This window comes from Catharus ustulatus, chromosome 1 (genome assembly GCF_009819885.2).
Source record: "Catharus ustulatus isolate bCatUst1 chromosome 1, bCatUst1.pri.v2, whole genome shotgun sequence".
Classification (NCBI taxonomy): Eukaryota; Metazoa; Chordata; class Aves; order Passeriformes; family Turdidae; genus Catharus; species Catharus ustulatus.
The window spans coordinates 112,743,596-112,759,967 of record NC_046221.1 but is presented as its reverse complement, the minus strand read 5'-3'; the positions used below and the strand labels follow the sequence as shown (position 1 = coordinate 112,759,967).

The 16,372-nt window shown below is 39.3% G+C and overlaps 1 protein-coding gene across 2 annotated transcripts in view; it reads right to left on the bottom strand.

Moving 5' to 3' along the window:
- LAMA3 (laminin subunit alpha 3) overlaps positions 1 to 16,372 on the bottom strand; it is a 105,387-nt gene that overhangs the window by 60,693 nt on the left and 28,322 nt on the right. Inside the window, exons 13-23 of one of the 2 annotated variants that reach the window (XM_033070660.1) lie at positions 15,781 to 15,915; positions 13,204 to 13,338; positions 12,773 to 12,819; positions 11,767 to 11,866; positions 10,559 to 10,611; positions 10,018 to 10,123; positions 9,018 to 9,117; positions 8,445 to 8,601; positions 6,201 to 6,333; positions 4,662 to 4,804; positions 1,657 to 1,817 (exon numbers count right to left, since the gene is read on the bottom strand). In XM_033070660.1, the coding sequence (XP_032926551.1) occupies positions 1,657 to 1,817; positions 4,662 to 4,804; positions 6,201 to 6,333; positions 8,445 to 8,601; positions 9,018 to 9,117; positions 10,018 to 10,123; positions 10,559 to 10,611; positions 11,767 to 11,866; positions 12,773 to 12,819; positions 13,204 to 13,338; positions 15,781 to 15,915 (1,270 nt within the window). Of the gene's footprint in view, positions 1 to 1,656; positions 1,818 to 3,153; positions 3,308 to 3,422; positions 3,524 to 4,661; positions 4,805 to 6,200; positions 6,334 to 6,523; positions 6,663 to 8,444; positions 8,602 to 9,017; positions 9,118 to 10,017; positions 10,124 to 10,558; positions 10,612 to 11,766; positions 11,867 to 12,772; positions 12,820 to 13,203; positions 13,339 to 15,780; positions 15,916 to 16,372 lie in introns of those variants that run through there. The other variant, XM_033070670.1, reaches the window with a different exon arrangement.

Sequence of the window (16,372 nt, the reverse complement as noted above, 5' to 3'; positions counted from 1 at the left end):
CAGGACGTGGGCAGACAGCTACACAAAGATGCTACCTGCAGACATTCTCACACTGTGTAAGTAATATTCTCCTGCCTGGGCTGTGCTCCTTGAGGTGCCAGCACACACCAGTCACTCCTTTCCACTGCTGCCATGTGCCACTGAGGATGTGAATCAGCAGCTCTTGCACACACAGTGGCAGCTGGGCCAGGCCTGATGTTAGGAAACTGTTCTGTACACTGAGATACTCCTCAATGAAAGTGAAAAAACAGCTTTGCCTCCTCTACAAACTAGAGAATGTGGAAATGTCGCTCTTGTTTTAGCATAGATCAGAAAAAAAGGTCAGCTGAGGACTAGGGACATGTAAAACTAGAGAAATACCGGTCCCTTGTTCATGATTTGCTCAAAGCCTGTGATGTTTTATTCTCTTACCATGTTTTATTTCGAATATTCAAGCTCCCTGAGCTGTATGAAAGTCTGGCACAATATATTAAAATTTTACAAGTTACTGTTACCTACATGTACCTCACTATGTCATTGCTTGATTCATTTTTTATCAGAAGAGACTTGCACCTTCCTGTTTGGGAAAGATGACACAGCACCTCACTCACAATGTGACCCCTCAGTTCATGAAGAATGTCAGCAGAAGGGATTTGCTGCATTGCTACATTAGAGCAGCAAGGGCTTTCTTTCCATGAACCTAATTCTAATGTGTTATAGAAAGGAACAAGTATGTTCAAAACCAGCCCATAAAATGTGGGGGAAATGTGGGTGTTTTGGGGGAAAAAAACCCCAATAAAGTAGAAGATTTATATCAAGAAGTTTGGGGCTCAAAGTGTTATGTAACAGGCTAAAATAAGAGTTTTCCCCAGCAATAACGTGACAAAGTCACTACTCCACATGGCTGTGCTCTGTATCACAAACATGCTGATGAAAATGACTTTTCTTACTGAGCAATTTCATCCTGAATATCCCTAAGCCTCCATTCTGCCAAACAGTTGGCTCATGGGAGTAAAGGATGAGTGTCTGTAGTCCCCTGGCACTGGGTACGCTCTCCCAAGGGCTCAAAATAAGCTGAGGTGCTCAAGTGTTAAAGGCAATCTCACTTAGGACAGACAAAATCTCTTGTACAGAAACATCTGCAGTAACCTCATCAGTCAACAAGGATAAAGAAGCATTTGGCTGAAGACCTTGCCTACAGCCTAACAGTTAGAGGATGACTACAGGCTGAATTTCAGAGACCTTGATACTTCTGCTTCAGCAAATCTTGTCAGAAATAGTGGAAATATCCTTGTAAAACTGGCTGCTACACTTTTTATAGCCAAAGCCCTTGGACACACTTTTAACTGAAGAAAAACAGGGCAGGCATCTGCAGCCAACAGTGTTGCTCTTCCACTGTACTTGGAGATTAATAGTTTATAAGGATTTAAGAATGTGTATAAAAAAGTAACCCTTTGCATAGGAAAATTATTAATTGAAGCAATAGCAATATTTAATGAGCTGATTGCACAAAGAGAATTAAAAACCTCTACAAAATCCACAGAATCCTGAACTTGCTTTTAAATCACCCTAGAACTTGAACAATATATATGGTAAAATGGATCCTAATATATAAAAAGTATAATTACATTCCAAATGCTTATTTAATCATTTAGTGACTACTCCTGGAATTCTTACCTGTATCTACAATTGTATATTCTCACTCTGCCTTCAGTGACAGGTCCAGGGCTATGCACTGTTACCTCTGCAGTGTTTATCTGATCCTCTTCATTGGCATATTCAAAAACCAGAACATAGCGACCAACTTGAGGAACACTTATGGTCATCTCTAAATTGACCTGGGTCAAAATAATTGAAAAATAAAAAAGTAGTTAAATCTTTCACTCTCCTTGCAGGAAGTTCCCATTTCCTGCTCCCTTTTCCTGCTCTTTTGACTGGTCAGCATTAGTCCAGGGCCAGTCCTGCAGTGTCTCAACAGAAAACACCCAGCAGAATGCAAGCAATGCTTATAAATATCACTTTGTCCTCTAACAAGAGTCAAACAAGTTCAAGAAATCGCTGCCATTATAACAGCTCTAGGAAAGCTGTAAAATAACCCTGGGAAATGACTGTATTACTATTTCTCTTCTCCCCAGCAGAAAGGGAAGAAATGTCACAATACTAAAAAATTGTCACCATCATCTCTAAGCTATCCCTAACAACGTACAAAAACTAAGTTTACTTCTCCCCTGAAAAAATATTTCAAGGAACATAAAATTCTGACTATAGCAATGCTGTATTTGATTCCTTACAAGGAGTGAAAGCATCTTCTCCAGCAAATAATAACACTGAAGCATCAAGGTTTTCTTTTAGGTTACTTGCACAAAGTGGCTAAGACAATATTTCTAAGTAGTTAAGGGCTGTGGTTACAAAGGTTTTGCTTCAGTTGACTACATAATTATTTTCAAATTTAAACTGTTTTTTCTCAGTATTTCCTTAGGCTACAAACACTTAAACATGTAAATAATTCTGTCAACAGCCCTCTTGACTTCACTGCAATTATTCCTACCAGTAAATTTTGCACATGCATCAGTGATGAAGCACCAGAGCCTGTGGTATGTGAGTATTCTTGCTGTACTTGGCATTTTAAAAAGAAATATCCAAGTAAGTAATAGAGGCCATAATCATTTTACACCACTATCACACACTTGATAAAATCCCTTCCTTTTTGCCAAACACACTTCTAGTAGATCTTCTCATTTCATAAAACATGTTTTCTTTCAAAGGACCTACAGTAGTGGCACAATTGCTTCTGCTTGCTTTTCGGTAAAGCAAACATTTTACCTAAGTGTAGCTATTTAAGAAAAAAAAGATTAATTTAGAGTGATGTATGTATGCCATTTCTGCTGACAAATCATTATGTCATTTCTTCTAAAGTATGCCTAAAGGAGAAGGATTTTTATTTAATGAAATGCTTTTGCCAGAGTGGAATGTCCACTCTAGTCACAGTTATAAATCTGCCTATACTGATACTTTTACATAGTTTTGTGTAAAATGCAGACCTGGGTGCAGAGTCAATTTTAGGGATGTGTTAAGATCTGAAAATCCTGAGCTGTAAATCTGCAGTCATTTTAGTCTGGTAGGTTTATAGTCAACAGCACAGATGGGACTGCAGTTAGCAGGCAGGAATCTGACCTCTCTTCCACTGATATGGGCCATCACTGGCTGACTGGGAGCTGGCTGTCGCACAGGTATTCTTCTGGACTCTCCCCCGTGTCTGAAATGCACTGCCTCTGAACCAAGGACACAGGAAAATCCACCCAGAGGCAAATGCTGATAGAGCAAGCAGCTTACACAAAAATAAAACAACAAACGAGACACAGGATTATTATTGTTTTCAAGTGCAGCAGGATGATAACAAAATAAACCAAGGCACTGGTTTATGCTGCAGCATATCTACTGACTGTTCTGCTGAAGCAGGGCTGGGGTGTGTGCAAGGCTCTGTAACTCGGATCTGCAACAGGGGTGCCTCGTAGTAATCACTGGGTAACAGCACCAGATAGTCCTAGGAAAAGAGAATACAACAAATGCTAAAGCATTCAAACAATGACAAAAAGAACATCTCGAGGCTTTTACAACGTAACAATTAATGAAACCAATCATGCAAACAATTTGTACAGAGGGTATCTGCAAGATGTGGGCGGGGCTTTTTTTCTGTTACTACCTGTGCCAATTACACCAGAATGCATTTCCCTAACCCTGTAACTTCAGAAAGACGGCATGAAGACAGCTGCCCTGTGATCAGGGAAACTCTGAAGCCACTCCCCCATCATGTGTTGTACAACAGGAGCCTCCCTGCAGCTCAGTAACACACAGCCAGATGCCTGCAGTTCTCATCTGTGAGTTGAATCCACACACAAAACACAAAACTCAACTCGGGTGACTCCACAAAGGAGAGTCACGTATCCCAGATCACTTTCAAAGGTATTAGTGAAAAAACCCAGCACAATAATACTGTCACTTTCAGCAAGAGATATGTTTGCAAGGTCTTTACTAAGACTTCATGTGCTGTTCCATAAATTTAACACAGCCCCAGGCTTAATGATTAGACACTGCTTTTCATCCCTGTAAGAATTTCAGTATGCTGTCTTTGTGATCATACGTATTTAAGGTTTTTCATAAATTATCATCTCAAACAATTTCTCTTTCTCTAGCAATTTCTTAGAACTGCTCCTAGAATTTTTTTCAGTTTTTCAGTGAATGAAAGGAGAGAAATGATAGGTGGATTAAAGCAGTCAGAAATTGACCTGCTCATAATGCAGCTCATTTTACAATATTCTTATGAAGATTTTTTGTCAAGAAACTAAGGCCTTGGCTGAACTAAGCTCTAGACACAACATCTAATATGTAAAAATTACTAATTTTTGTGAGCATTTATGCTTTGTGCTGCATGTTAATAATACCTTATTATTTGAAGGTACAGATTCCAAATGGACTTAAAGTCCATAAGGAGAAGAAAAATTAGAGCAGATGAAAGTCAGAGAAGAAATAAGAGGAAGAAGTCTAAATTTTCATAATTGTATTCAGTTCCTTTCACTAGTGCTGAATTTCACTTGTTTGCAGGGTTCTTTCCAGCAAACAGCCCCAGAGCAGTAACGTCATGACAAATTTCAAGCAGTTGTTTTCCTCAATTGTTTTCTTACCAAGAGGACTTCCTCTGCCATTATGCTGACAGTCCATGTGCCTGGAGCCAGTGAGAAAGGCTCTGTGGAGCTTTTTCCTGGGATTGTGATAAAAGCTGGCTCCTTGCTGGGTGGGAAGACAAACTCTTTGGTCTGAGCAGCCCCTGCCAGAAAAAAAAATCAAGCAAAAAACATAAGTGACTGTGCAAAATGTCTCTACTTGCTTAGTGAGCTGAACAGATAATTTGGTCCATTAAACTTTGTTTCACAGGAGTTGATCAATGCTTTTCAGATAACATGCGTTAGCAATGCACTCAGAGAGACACAGTGGTTGCTGTTTTCACTCTTATTACTCTTGAGCAAATTGGTACAGAAAAGCAGAGCTCTGCCCCTGTAATGACCAGTTTGCAATATTCTGAAATGGTCACTTTTCAGTGTCCCCTGCCATAATTTTCCATTCAACCTCTCTCTGCACTGACTCTCCATATGTACAGCTGACACATTTCATATTCTCTTGTGACTTTAAGTCAAATAGTTCAAGTGTTGAAGGTTCTCAGTAGCATCTAAACTGTTTACTTACAGACAGATAACTTCCAGGCAGAGATGATGGGCCAGCTGTGGATGCCCCATCCCTGGCAATGTTCAAGGCCAGGTTGGATGGGACCCTGAGCAGCCTGGTCTAGTGGAAGGTGTCTCTGCCCATGGCAGGGGGTTGGAACTGGATGATTTTAAGGCCCCTTCCCACCCAGACAAATCTATGACTCTGTGTACTACAGAAACATAGCTGTGGTATGCTTTGTCAAATAGAAGTCATGAGGATCAGCTGTTAGGAATATTGAAGGCTTTCTCTTTGAAGATCCTGGACACAGACAAAATCTGGTTCCCTGTCTCCCAGTCAATAGAAGTCAGTGGTGACCACAAACTTCTGCCACTCTGCTGAATGGTGTCTGTGAAGTCCTCAGTTTTGTCTTACTTGAATTTTTTTAAGGATCTATGACTTTACTCCTCTCAGTAAGGCAGGAATAATTAAGACACAATTCTGCATATAGGCTTGGTATGCCCCTATCATTCAAAGGATATAGAGCACTTATCTTTTATCAGGGCCTGAAGGGTACAATATGTTTTTGAGGTCTGTAATCAGAACTAACGTGGTAGACTGGATTCATAATTTTAAACAAATCTTACTCATTGAATGAAGGGAAAAGCCACATTTAAAACTTGAATATTAAAGGCAAGAAACCCAAACAAAGTGTTGTTACCCCTTCTTTAAAAGCTTCATAAAACCCTCAGTTTAGAGCTTCCAAGTACAGGACTGAGAATACTTAGTGTGGCAAACATTTAAAGAAACAAATGTTGATTACGACTGCAGGGGTTTCAGGCAAACACAGCCACATCATTTACACAGCAAAAATGTGCAAGGAGAAGAGAAGCAAAAAAGCACTGACACTATTAAAAGTGATGCCTTTTAAGCAACATTAAAGACTTGACTTAGGTGGACCTTGGAAAGCCTTCTCTGACCCAACATTCATCTGAGGTGTTGCACTGCTGAGTTACACATACCTGCTCCAGGCTGAGATTGATAAGCAGATATGTGACCAGGTAATGTTTCACCTCCAGGGTTAATATACCTCAGGATAATGCGAAATAAGTAGAGGTTGGATTTTTCCACATTCAAAGTTATCCTCACTTCATTCTGAAAAATGGAAGTTAATAAACAAAAACAGCTGTAACATGCTGAATTGAGGAACAGTTAGAAGCCATGCAAGCACCAGACTAAAGTCCTATGAGAAAAAAGGCACATGCAGACAAGTATATACTGGATTGGCAATGCTGGTGTATGACAGAGGAAGACAGGAAGCCTAGTGAGAAAATTAATCACTTACAAGTATAATTAGTGCCAAAATGTTTTCCCTCAGCAACTGAGATCTTCCCTTTAGAGCTTTTTGAGCCCAGGCTGACATAGCGGAGTACTAGGTGGAAGAGCTTAGCGGAAGCCACAGTGATAGGCACAACCACCTCTGGCTGGGAAAAATAAAAAGAAAAGGAAAAAGGAGGAATGGAAAGTACATTACTTGTTACTAGCACCCAGAGAAAGAAAAACCACTTGGCAAAGACAAAAAGGCACAGGCAGCTTCCAAAGAGCATAGAACAAAATCTCCAGTAAAATACAACACTTGTTGAATACCAGCTGATCCAGAAGGACACAGAATGGCTGAACTAACATGTGTTAGTGTGATATACCAACAGTGTTTTGCTGGTATTCTCCCCACTCTTGCCATAAAAGAGGCATACGGTATCAAGGGCTGTCAATATCCCTGCCTTTCCAAGGAACAGGCCACAGCCATTGATCCTAGTCTGAGATCCCACAGTATGCAGCCACCTCAGAGTGTCACTGAAACTTCTGATCCTCTACCAGATCCTACAGTTGCTTAGAGCTGCAATACCAGGAATGCTGTCCTTGTCCTGAATTGATACCTCCAGACCCACAAAATACTCTGCATTCACAAAGCCCCATTATTTAGTTTTTTAGAAAAACTAAGAGACATGTTAAGGGTCAGTGGTGGATTAGGAAAAAAACAGGATTGGTGCAATCTCATGGGTTTGGTTTCTTTCTTTCCATCCTAAATCCTAAAGCTCCCCTCACTATCCAATTCCTACCAGTTCACCCATCACAATCCACCTGCTGTCCCCTTCCAAGCTACTTGTGGCACAGTGACCTCCCCACCACTGTGGTCTACTCTGCTTCCACAAATGCAAACATTTTCTCTGGTTCCCACATCTGAGAACAGAACAAAAAGCCCGTACAAAATGCCCCTAGAAAAGAAATGCAAAAAGCAGCTGAATTAGAAAGCAGGCATCAAGAAATCACAGATACCAAAGAGTTGTCCTCAATGTGGAATAATAACGAAAATTCAAAAATTATCTGGGATTAAAAAAAACAAAACAAAAACAAAAGAACAAAAGAAGAAAGACTGAAAAATGCAGAACATAAAGGAAATCATTGTGCAATGATTATGTGCTTTTGTCCCATGCTATGGTGATTCATTAGTCCCTGGACAAATGGAGGCTGGACTATACCAAAGCACTACTTTCAAGATGAGTGAACAATCCCATTTATTATTCAAATCTACTGTTTTAAAATTCTGCTTAATTTGATCAGCAGTTCAATCCAATGTCAGGAGGGCCCTTCTCAGAGAAATTATGGTGACTTTCTACCTGCAATTTACTTATTCCCTCAGATGTTGTTTAGTGTATTCATAATCTGTTGAGAAACTCAAATAAATGTTGCCAATACGACCCTGCTCACAGCTTCTTTTAATGAACCACACCTTTTCCTGTTTGCTGTAATGTGAAGGTGTCCCTCATAAAAATGGACACAGAGTGTCATAGACCTGTGCAATCCAAATTATTTAGCCAAGCATTAATCTTCTGCTGTTCCCACTGTTCTTGGCATGACAAGCATTTCTGCACTTAGTATCATAGACTTTAAAGCTGTAAGTTCCCTCTTTTCAGCTGTCTCACAAAAAAAACCCAAAACAACCTCAAAGAACATTTCTGAAGAAGGTGTGTTTGCACAAGCAACATGCAAGTGACCTGACAAAAACACCAACCCTCACAAATTCAAACAGCAACATAGTGCCAAAGGGTTTAGACTAGTCAGATCCTGTCCTTTTTTCATTTTTTCCATGACCTTCCACACACATAGCAGTATTATAAAGTATTATAAAGTATTATAAAGACAGATGTGCCATGCACTTCTGTTTTCATTTTCACCCCACAGTCTTGAGTGAAGTAGCAGCTTACTTGTATAGAGGACATCTGTGCATATCCTCTCCAACTGAAGCTAGGAAATTCCCGAGGATCATAGCCAAACCGAATTTTCTGTCCTTGGACAGTAGTACCATCTTCAATCTCAAACTTCATGTGATGCAGATCAGGAAAAAAATAATTTTTTTCAGGCCTTTCAAGGAGGAAAAAGAATTACCAGTCATTTATGATCTACATCTAAGGGCAAAAAGCAGTGGAAGGGAGATGGTCTACTGATGACTGAGGAATTCTGACAGCACAGATTCAAGACAGCTGGTAAGAGGGATGCAGCAAGAATTTTCTTTCCAGAGGCTTTTACAGCTTTTATACTTTTTCATATACACTCTTGATAGATATGGATACATATGCAATATTATTGAAAAACTGGTATTTAAGGAAACAAGTCAGAAAATCTTACTAAAATATAAGAAGGAAACTGCCCAGGAAAACTAATATCAGTAACCAGTGCAATTTACCAAGTTAATTATCAACCAATCCAGACTGTGACATGAAAGGATAACAAGGGAGTTATGGGCAGTTCCAAGAGAAGTGTGCTGGAGCTGGACTCACTCGCGACAGGTCGCGCCCACGACGTGCGCCCGGCACCGGCAGCTGCCCGAGGGCTGGGAGCAGGCTGGGCTGAGGGACCCTCCAACGTCACACTGGCAGCCTGGCAGGCCAGGAGCAGAACCCAGTCAGAAAAAGAGAGATAAAAGTTATCAGAAACACACCATGGCTTCACCTAATTAAACACCATTAATGACTCGTTTCTTCCTCCCTTTAGACTCTTTCAAACGCAGCTTAATACACGTGCATAAGCTGCAATTATTTCGAGCTTCCTGTGTTGGTGCCTGTTTTCTTTTTAATTTCTCCTTAGAATGTGACAAAGGTCACCTTTTAAAAAGTAATACAAATAATACATTCTGCCACATTGCTAAATGCAGGGCTGCAGCTTTGCACATCAGCTATTCAAATGTTTTTCTAGCAAGTCAGAATTTCTGCAGCAATATCACAAAGAATAATTGTTTTTAAAAACCCACAAACAACAAAATCTAAAACTTAACTTATAAAAAATGCAAGATGTTAATTTTCTGAAGTCTGGTATCCCAATATTTAATCTATCTGACAAAATTGCAGTGTATGTGTTCATATAATACACATATTTTCAACTGACACTGGACAACAATATTGAATGAGACAGGACTTGTGGCACAAACTAAAGGACACCTCTAGTAATGACATATAATATGATGTACTAAGGAACAAGTATGTCAAAAAATTTCAAGCTGAATTGAAAGGCTGTGTGCTCCTAAAAAAAAAAGTCTAAAAGCATCCCGTTTTCTAAGAGATGCACAAAATTACTGGGAAGCACAGTGGTAACATCTGCCTTGTTCCTTCTCCTGCTGAAAGGCAAAAGAAGAGTCACAAGCAAGGTTGTAGCACCAGCACCACTGCAAAATGCTGTGCTCATGAGTAATTCAAACATCCCCATCCTAAAAGTACAGCCTAGGGAATTCTAAAGAATTCTAAGTGCAAATGTTCACTTAGAGATATCCTTTACTTATTTTACCTTGGCAGCCAAAATAATTCTTGTTTTCAAGAGCATAATAACCAGCTTCACAAGTGCCACAGGAATCTCCACAAACATTAGATTTGCAGTAGCAATTCCCATTTTCCTGCAAAGAAAATAAATTTCATCAAAAATATTTCAATACATTTCCAGAACTTTAATCTCTCAATACTCTGAATCCCCTCTAAATCTAAAGAGGAAAAACTTTCTAATCTAAAAGCAAAAACAAAAACAAAACAAAAGAACCCACCAAACAAACCCCTCCCCAAAACAAAACAAAATGAACACCAAAAAACATTATCTGGACATAATTTCTGTCATTTATCAAACAGAGTAGAAAATATATAAACTCAAGAAAAAATTTTGTACAAACTTTGTACATCCCTGGGATGTGTAAAATTGATTCTTTGATGTATAAAACCAGCTATTTTATTTTCAAAAGCAATAAACAGTACTAAGACTTCTATTTTAGCAAATGCTAGAATAGTTTACCTTTACAGTAATCAATTTAATTAACATCCTTCTTTTAATTTCACTTTACCTGCTGACATTCTCCAACTCCACTTAGTGTTCCACTCACATCACACTGGCATGCTGAACAGATTAAAAAAAAAAGACATTTGTATTTCATATTTTTGCGATACTTTACAGGGAAAAACCCCACTACCCTGAATCTGCAATTTTGAGTCAATGTGCCACAACATGGATTTTATTCTGGAAGATTTAGAACAGCAGACAAGATACTGGTATGAGGTGAGAAGAAAAAGAGGAGGAGAAAGAATGAGGATTTCTACGTATGTGTGATTTACTGGTGTGTTTTAAAATGATTTAACTTGTATTTGAAACAAACAGTATTGAGTTTGAATTTACAATTGTTTTCTTTCTTAGAAACATTCAGACTATTGATACAAAACAGTGTCTTCCAGCCTGACTGGCACCTTCTATTCTGCAGACACTCTGGGACCAAATCAACTCTCCATATGAAATAGAAATGGAGAAAATATTACAGGGAGGAACTATGTTGATCCAGAAGTTTGGAGAAACCCAGTATTGACTCTGACTAAAAGTAGAGAATTACATGGAAAGTGCAATATTAATATTTAAGGAGTTGATTAGTATTTAGAGATCTGAAGTAAAAAAATGTAATGATATCATTATCAGGTCTAAAGCTACTCGTCTTAAGTGGCTGTTGTGGTGGGATCTGTTCCAAAGGAAACAGTTGGAGAGAACCTTGAAAGATTTTTTTTTTTGTCTTTACCCTTTTTAATCTTCATTAATTATTATTATCTGCCTGAAAAACACACACTCCCTGTTGGAAAACATTGACAATCACAGGTTATTATACAGATATAAACCGTAACAGATTTGTCACACCCTGAGGCCATAAGAAGGCTTTACACTCCAAGCTAGGAAATAGTATAAAGTGGAAAAGCACTTTACTTCTCAAAACAATGAGCCAAATTCTGATTTCAGGGTTACAGGTAAAAACCCTCTCTTGCTCCATAGGGCCATATGAAGTGAACATCTTTGTAACTTCAGAGCACATCCTGGTTCAGCACTAGGCAAACACCCATGAAATTACAGCCTGGTCTCTGAAAGTAACTGCTGGTATCATGGGTAATTTGGTGAAATTATGAGAAACACACTGTTAACAAGAGTTGTGAAAGTCACAAAAAGCACCACAGACAGTGTCAGAGAACAAAGATGACTACATTTCATAAGCCAGAGAAATATGCCATGAAGCCATACCTGTACATCCCTGAGGGTTTTCTTTGGCCAGGTTCCAGTACAAAGGTTTGCATTTACTGCAGGTAGGACCTTCAACGTGCTGGAGACATTGACAATATCCCTAACAACAGAAAGGAGCTAATATGGGTTCACCTGCTTCATAAAAAACTTACTCTCTTTACTACTAAGAAAAACCCAATATTGTTATGAGCTCATGCAGTTTACTGACTTTTACAGATACATGGATCTCAGGCTGATTCAGACATCATAGATTTTTCTGTCTCATACTGTCAGCACAGGATTGTTCCACCCTGACTATTTTTATGTGTTTAATTTATTCTAAAGGTCCCAAAGGATGTATTTTCCAATTCTTTTATAGCCTTACTAGAATTGCTCTAAATTATTAACTGGTTTACACAAAGGAAAAAAACCCATATTTCCCTAAAAATACTAAGTCACTGTCATACTTAATCTGTTCTTTATTGGTGGAAGACACACATAGCTCTATACAGAAGCCTACATAAGTACCCCTACCATCCATCACACTCACCCTCCAGGTGGTCTTTGCTACACATTTATCAATGCTTGTAATTTCTGGCGATAAGCAACTACTAATAACCATCATCGTATTAATAACAATAGTGGAAAAGCAACAAAGATGTAATGATTTTCCAAGAATAGTTTGATGCTAAAAGGCCTGTTGAAACGCAGACCCAGAAGGTCTTTGAGACGTGCACAGGCTTATATCTTCATGCATATGTTAACATTAAGAGTATACCAAAACGACATAAACAGTATGCATATTCTATATATATAAGACGAAAAAAACCCCACCCTTGACAAGGTTTTATGATGGTATGTACGATCAAAGAATAAAACACAAATCTTACTTCCACTCCTAGACTTCAAACAAGCTCATGCAGTTTTAGAGTCTAAGAGCAGGCTTCAGGGCCTGAGCAATGAGCTGGCTGTGCTCAGCAAAGGCACACAAATGATTAACATGCACTGTTATTGGCAGAATACTTACAGAGTGAGAGCCAACGCTACCTGCAGGGTCACACTCGCTGCTGATACCTTTATAAAACAAACACATTGAAAGATCTTTTGAAAACAGAGCTGTGGAATGCAGCAGTGCAGACACACAGTGTAGCAGGTGTGAGCCTGAAAGGGCTTTTTAATACGGTTACCTTGGAGAGGCTCAAATACTTTAAACTCCAAGACAGCAGAAGCCTTTAATAATGATTTTTAAAATGTGTATTCAGCCTGATTTATAGTATTTGGGTTTGTATACTAAGCAGTCACTTGGAAAAACAGAACACCAACCAATGGAACTGAGAGATATTTTCTTAAAGCTCCTGCACCACTAAAATGGAAATATATTTGAGAAGATTGATTTTCTTCCGTGTTGCAGAAATAGGAAGGAAAACCCCAGTAAAAGTAGGGAAGGCTTTTACTCACGCAAGCAGCTGGGGTAGCCGTAATATCCTGGAGCACACTGGTCACATCTCAGCCCAGCATAGTTACTACGGCACTGACACTGCCCTTCAGGACCACAGGTGTTCCCCAATGAGCCAACACCATCACAGCTGCATTCTGCACAGGGGCAAAAAACAAAACAGATACATATCTAAACCTAGAATTTTCCAAAAAAACTTGCCTTTGAATGTAAATCAATAATTTATGTTCAAAAAACCAGACAAGCCGTAATTTTAGCACCAAAAATAAATATCCTCAAACAGAGGTTATTCTGCAATTGTCTCCTCAACCTCTCATAATCGTGGTTCTTGCAGTTCTGTAATGCACAGCTAAGAGATTCAGTTTGATGCCTTGCAAAACACATGTAAGGGACACAAATCCATCTTACATTGGAAAACATGTCACAGGAGAGAAATACTTCTAAAAAAAATCTTTTAAATGTACTCAAAGCATGTTGTCAGCTATAACAGAGAACTTCTCGTGGAGTTACCACTATTTTGAACTAACAGCTGAAGTCAAGACCTGCTATTTTCTTGAGATGATGCTGGAATGTTCCACAGGGTCACACTTCACAGGTACAGCCATGGGCAGCTGTCCCAGGTACCGGAAGAAGTGCTGTAGTAACCACTTGGATGTTACGACTGGCAGAAATGGCTGACGGACAGAAATACAAAGCAAACACTGTCTTCTTGTTACACGTTCATGTTTCTGGTTCCCCCTTTTGGTTCCAATTTCTGCTGCAGTGAAAGACATTTGACTTTGCTGTGTTTACTTTAAAGATGCTTGGAAAGACACAGGGCTTGCTAGGAAGTCAGTATAAGAGAAATACAAACACTGAGGCTTCCAAGAACAACACCTACACTAGAGTCCCCCATCATTTGACTGTTATATTGCATTCTCTCCAAGTTTTAGTATTAGTGTTTTGTTTAAAGGCTTTGTTTGGATATCACGTTATTTGAATAAAGCTTCTATTGAGTTCAACAAGTCAAGACCAGAGAGATTAGTTCTAGTCACAGCAGCCCAAAAAATGTAGATCTGTCTCCCTTTTGAAGATGACAATTCCTTACAGGAGTAGCAGGCTGGGCTGCTCACTTTCCCCACAGCTTGCAGCATGCTGTGTTAATTTATGTTTAAACCCATGGCAGCTCATTTTAACTGAACAAACTGTGAACTGCAGCAGTTCTGAGTAATCCCACTGACTGTGTTTTCAACTATTTTTATCTGTCTTTTACAATTTGTTTTTGCATGCTCTTTTAAGCTTTTCTGTCTCTTTTCAGCTTTTGGTGTTCAATGATCAAAGATATTCAATACGGGTTTGATTTGCTTTAAGAGTGCTACTTGATTTTGCTCTAGGGGAAAAAAGTTTATTTTAAAATCACTGAACAGTTTGTACCAATGCAGAATCCTAATTTTATGTTTTTCATTAAAAATGTTCATCTACTCCAGACCATAAAACCCACAGTCATGTGGTGTTTCTTTATTCCACCCATTGTGTTTGGTAGCACAGCACAGTCTGTCTTTGCAAGGTGCCACAGTTTAACCCCAGCTGGCAAATAGGTACACACAGCCACTCACACCCCACCCATGGGATGGGGAGAAGAGCTGGGGAAAAAAGGTAAAACACAGCACTGCACACAGTGCTAGGAATAAAATTAACTCTACCCCAGCTGAAACCAAGGCATGAGGGCAAAAGGAATTCTGCTGTCCTTTTGTAGGAGATAAACAGCTGTGTAAGCCCAAAGGAAGAAGACTGACAGCCAACAGCCAGAAATAATTAAAGAGAAGAAATCAAATCATAATGTTATACATAAATCTTGTTAATCAGCACAGGAAAGCACATACCAGAACTCTGAAATATTCTATATTATTTCTCAGTGGAAAAATCACTAAGGATTAAGGGCCTCCTCTCTCATTCGCTTTAAAGGAAGACAAAACCTAGAGCCAAGTAGGACTTGATGGGAGTCCTTGTACAAACACAAGACCAGTATGATACTCAAAAGTTATACTCCATTAATTTCCTTGTCTTGTACAAAAGCAGGCTAGTCCCTGGTGGGAAACTCCATAGCAATCTTCCATGTTTCATGGTTATGTGGACACAGTTTCAGTTAGTTCCTATCAGATGATCTTAAAAGGAATGAGAAACCACCATGAAGGGCAAAATGACAGCTTCAGATTTTCAGATGTACAGAACACACTTTTTAAAAGGTACCAAACTTTGATACCAAAGACTCTCTGCAAAAGCAGACCAGTGTTTCACAGCTCCACTATGCTGGATCCTCAGCAGTCAAGTGTGCCCTGTTGCTGTGGGCCTCCATGTGAGAACAGCTCTCAAATGCTTTGGTTATTAGTAAGACAGCTGTGCTGGCTGAGGGTACATTGAACAGTCTGACCATGAGGGGAAAAAAGGTCTGAAACTGGAGAATTGAAACACATGAGGATTTCACTCTAGAGCACAAGAGGGAGTTGCCCTTTGCTTGAACAAAGTGAACATTGCTTTGGCTGCTCTCCTGGAAATCACTGCTGTCTGTTTGATGCTGTACACTCAATCAGCAGCCTTACCTTGACAGGCAGGGAAGGAGTGGTGGCCAGGCTGGCAGCTGTCACACTGAAGTCCAGTGATCCCTGAGCGACAAAGACACCTCCCAAGAAAATCACAGACTTCAGGCTGGGTACCCAGCAAGTTACATTCGCACACTGCCAATGAGAAAAGGTATTTCAGAGGCAGCCTCTGTACAGGTTCTCTTCTTTTATCTTTCTTGAAATAAAAATACATTTGAAAAAAAAGCAGTAAAAGCAACTCCCTGCTCCCTGATGCTCAACAGGATGGCAATTTTCCCATCAGATTTATATGGATTCATAACAGATTTTATTGACTGTTCACATACGTAACAATTCAGGAACAAGGAAAACATTAATGAAACAGCAATGAGGCTGGCTCAAAGTTCAATTATCAGTGTCAAGACTTGGCCTGGACCCACTGAGAGTCTGACTTATCAATCCCAAGTTGTTTGCCAACTATTGAAAGTAGTTTCATAACTTCTGGAACTGAAGTAAACCAATTTATGGTTTAGATTTACAATCTTATGTGGGAGTGGTCAATAAATTGCCTAATAAGACAGCACAGAGACAGCTATTAAAGTTCAACACAAGT